Here is a 3320-nt window from a genome sequence, read left to right on the forward strand (position 1 = left end):
CTCCCCTGGGGCTTGTGCTCTCCTCTGCTGTGGAGCCCGGGGACACAAAGGAGGGTTGGGCTTGTCTGAGGCGATGCCACCCACCACGAGGGACCCGCTGGGCTCTCCTCAAGCCAGGCTGGATCCTCACCTTGGGCAGCTGAGGTGTGGGGCAGGGGGTGTCAAACAGGAGGCAGCTGAAGGCGCCGTAGATGCCATCGCTGAGGTGATACACAAGGCTCTTCTTGTTGGCAGAGTCTTCCTCTGGAGAGGAGCAGGGAGAGGGCTCAGGGGGGCTCGGGCACACGGGTGGGCTTGTCCAACCATCCCACCCACTTTCAGAGCCAGGCTGCTCCATGGGGACCTCTTCCCTGGCAGTGATGGTGGCAGCGAGGGTGAAGGCAGAGGTGACATAGTATCGCCCGGGTCTCGCCACGATCTCCACCCCGTGGCCCTCCGGGAAGTACAAGTCCAAGGCAGAGTTCATCACAGCAGCCATCTGGAGGGGAAGAAGGTGATGGGTGATGGGTCCGAACTGAAATAGGGCATGTTCAGGTTAGGTATAAGGAAGAAGTTCTTCCCTGTGAGGGTGGTGGGACACTGGAACAGGGTGTCCAGAGAAATGCTCCATCCCTGGCAGTGTTCAAGGTCAGGCTGGACAGAGCCTTGGGTGACATGGTCTAGTGTGAGGTGTCCCTGCCCATGGCAGGGGATTGGAACTGGATGATCTTAAGGTCCTTTCCAACCCAAACCACTCTGTGGTTCTATGATAAGATGTTCCCCCTGGGTTAGCTCAGCCCCTCTGCAGGGAGCCAGACCCAGAGACCCTCCAGCTTCACCCTCTGCCTGCTGACACAGGCGTCGGGAGCCACGTACCTCCTTGAACCGGGCTCTGGTGTCCTCGGTGCCAGGGAATCCCCCTCCGATGTCCAGGAGGTGCATCTGGAAGCCCAGCTCCGTGCCCATGTCAAAGGCCAGTTGTGCTGCAGCCACGGCCTGAGCGAAGGCCTGAGGCTCCAGGCCACGGCTCCCGAGGTGGAAGCTGAGGAACAGTCCCTGTTTCAGCAGGGTTTGTGTGTCCACAGAGAGCAGTGAGGGGACACAGCACTGGGACCAGCACTCACTGGGGGCTTCCCACCTACCATCCCAATGAAGACTGGCTGGCCAACCCCTCAGAGCCCCCCCAGATCCTTTCTGAGGTCCAAAGCTGCACCAAACTGGTCTCAATAAGGGTCAATCTCCCCAGGTCCCTCCCTTCACCTCACTCCCAACCAGAGCAGCTGGTGGCTCCATGGACCTCTGTGCTGTCCCAGTAAGGCAAAGCATCCCTATGGATAAAGGACCACGTGCTATACCTGATGCCGACCACCTCCACAGCCTGCTCCTTCGCTGTCTCCAGCAGATGCCTGCAGGACTTGAGCGTGGTCCCAAACATCATACTCGGATGGGCAGAAGGGTTGGAGTCAGCAGCAATACCCAACAACATCCTGCGGAGCAAAGCCACCCTGTGCTGAGGGGTCTTCAGGCCCTCTATCACCCCACAGCCACCTCCCCAGCTCCTACACCAGTTGCCCCAGTGCAGTGATGCTCCCAGACACCCACCGGGCCCGAGGGTGGCTCCTGGCCACCTTGCTCAGCTCCACCTCGTTGTCGAAGGTCATCAGCTGCACCCCGTGGCTGGCTGCATACTTGATGTGGGCAACCTGCTTGCAGGGGCTGCTGTAGAAGATCTTGTCAGGTGGGACTCCAATGCTCTGAACCCGTGCAATCTCTGCCTGCAGGGACAAAACACACATGTTGGCACCACGCTGAGCCCTGGGCCAGCATTACAGCCTGGGCTTTGCCAGGGAATAGCCACAAAAACTCAAAGGGGACCACAGTGGACTTTGTCCTGGTAGGGGCAGGTTGCAGCAAGATGTTTACAAGTGGAATGAGACCAGGAGGAGAGAAAACAAGTGGGTTTAGCAGGTGTGGGGTCGGTGCATGTGTCCCCTGTGAGCTGCATTGAGGGTGACAGGGGCAGCGTTGGTCTGACCTGTCACAACTCTGCACTTTCCCCTCCTGGTAACATTTAACTCTGTACAAGTGGCTTAACTTTGGATCCTCCTGGGAATCTGACTATTACAAATGACATGCAGGACGGAGCAGGGAGCTTTATGCTTAGCCTTAAAGCCACCAGGAGTTGGATGGTTGCGGCAGCAGCACCCCAGGGACTTGCCTTGCCACCAGCCAGGGCACCAGTTCCAGAGACTGGAATGAGGGTCAGAGGGAAGAAGCCTGAGTCTCCAGAGAGGACATGGATCTCTGAGCTGTGCTGGGAGGGTTTTGTCACCCCGTGAGTAGAAACTCAAGCTCTGCCACTCTCTCACATATCACAGAACCAACCAGGTCAGAAAAAACCCTTAAGATCAGGTCCAGCTATTAAACACCCAAAGGGTGCTCGCCCTGAGCTGCCCTCCCACAGCCCTACCTTGTTGGTGCAGGCAAAGCCTGTCCCCAGCTCTGCCAGCAGCCGAATCACTCCATCGCTGCCGTTGCACTTAACCGGGAAGAACGGTTTCACACGGGGTAAGGCCTTCAGGAACTGCAGGTGTTTCTTCACGATGTCCCCCAGGTCTGCCACGAAGAAGGCTTGCTGGTCACCCTAGGAGAAAGCTGGAGTGAGCAGCACTGGCCTCCCTGTGCCAACCTCTGCCAAGGGAGCGGTGAGCACCAGCCCTCACCTCCTGGCACAGCTCCACAAGCAGGTTCTCCAGGAGGTCTCTGGTGGTGAAGCCCTCCTCCACCATCATGAAGTTGGACTCATTCAAGTACCCATTCATGGCTGAAGCGTGATAATGTGGGTTTGAAGCCTCCTCTAGTAGGGTTTAGCTTCTAAATATGCCACACACTGGGAAAAAAGAAAAGGAATGTGAGAAGCAAGGTCCAGAAGCTCCAGCAGTGTACACCAGTACACCCCGAGGTGCCTCCCACCTCACAGCTCAGGCACCAACGCAGTTAACACCAAAGCCAAGTTCACTGCAAAGCAGATGGCCTATAGATGCCAGAACATGCCCCGTCACGCTCTGGCATGGAGCTGGATCTGCCGTACGTTGCATGGGGTGAAGTTCCTTTGGGATTTTCCTGTCTCATGGACCCAGGCACGCAGCCCCATGGAAAGAGAGGCATCCTGACAGAGCACAGCACAGGCCACTCGCTGAGGATGGTCTGGATCCCTGCTGTGGTTCCAGTTTCATTTCTCTCCCATGACACAGGGTGTGGAGCAAGGGGACAAATTAAGCTGCAGGGTGTTTCCTGGCTCGCACACTGAGCTTTAAGCTCACACATTTGGCTCCCCTGGA

General features: G+C 57.4%; 1 protein-coding gene across 3 annotated transcripts in view; it reads right to left on the reverse strand.

Moving 5' to 3' along the window:
* AZIN2 (antizyme inhibitor 2) overlaps positions 1–2868 on the reverse strand; it is a 3718-nt gene extending 850 nt beyond the window's left edge. Inside the window, exons 1-7 of one of the 3 annotated variants that reach the window (XM_010023665.1) lie at positions 2703–2868; positions 2450–2623; positions 1582–1754; positions 1335–1466; positions 856–1021; positions 316–478; positions 131–243 (exon numbers count right to left, since the gene is read on the reverse strand). In XM_010023665.1, coding sequence (XP_010021967.1) covers positions 131–243; positions 316–478; positions 856–1021; positions 1335–1466; positions 1582–1754; positions 2450–2623; positions 2703–2801 — 1020 coding nt within the window. In that variant the 5' untranslated portion in view covers positions 2802–2868. Of the gene's footprint in view, positions 1–130; positions 244–315; positions 479–855; positions 1022–1334; positions 1467–1581; positions 1755–2449; positions 2624–2692 lie in introns of all 3 variants that reach the window. The other 2 variants (XM_010023664.1, XM_010023666.1) reach the window with 2 other exon arrangements.
* Positions 2869–3320: the final 452 nt, after the last annotated feature.

This window comes from Nestor notabilis, unplaced genomic scaffold (genome assembly GCF_000696875.1).
Source record: "Nestor notabilis isolate BGI_N333 unplaced genomic scaffold, ASM69687v1 scaffold18451, whole genome shotgun sequence".
Classification (NCBI taxonomy): domain Eukaryota; kingdom Metazoa; phylum Chordata; class Aves; order Psittaciformes; family Psittacidae; genus Nestor; species Nestor notabilis.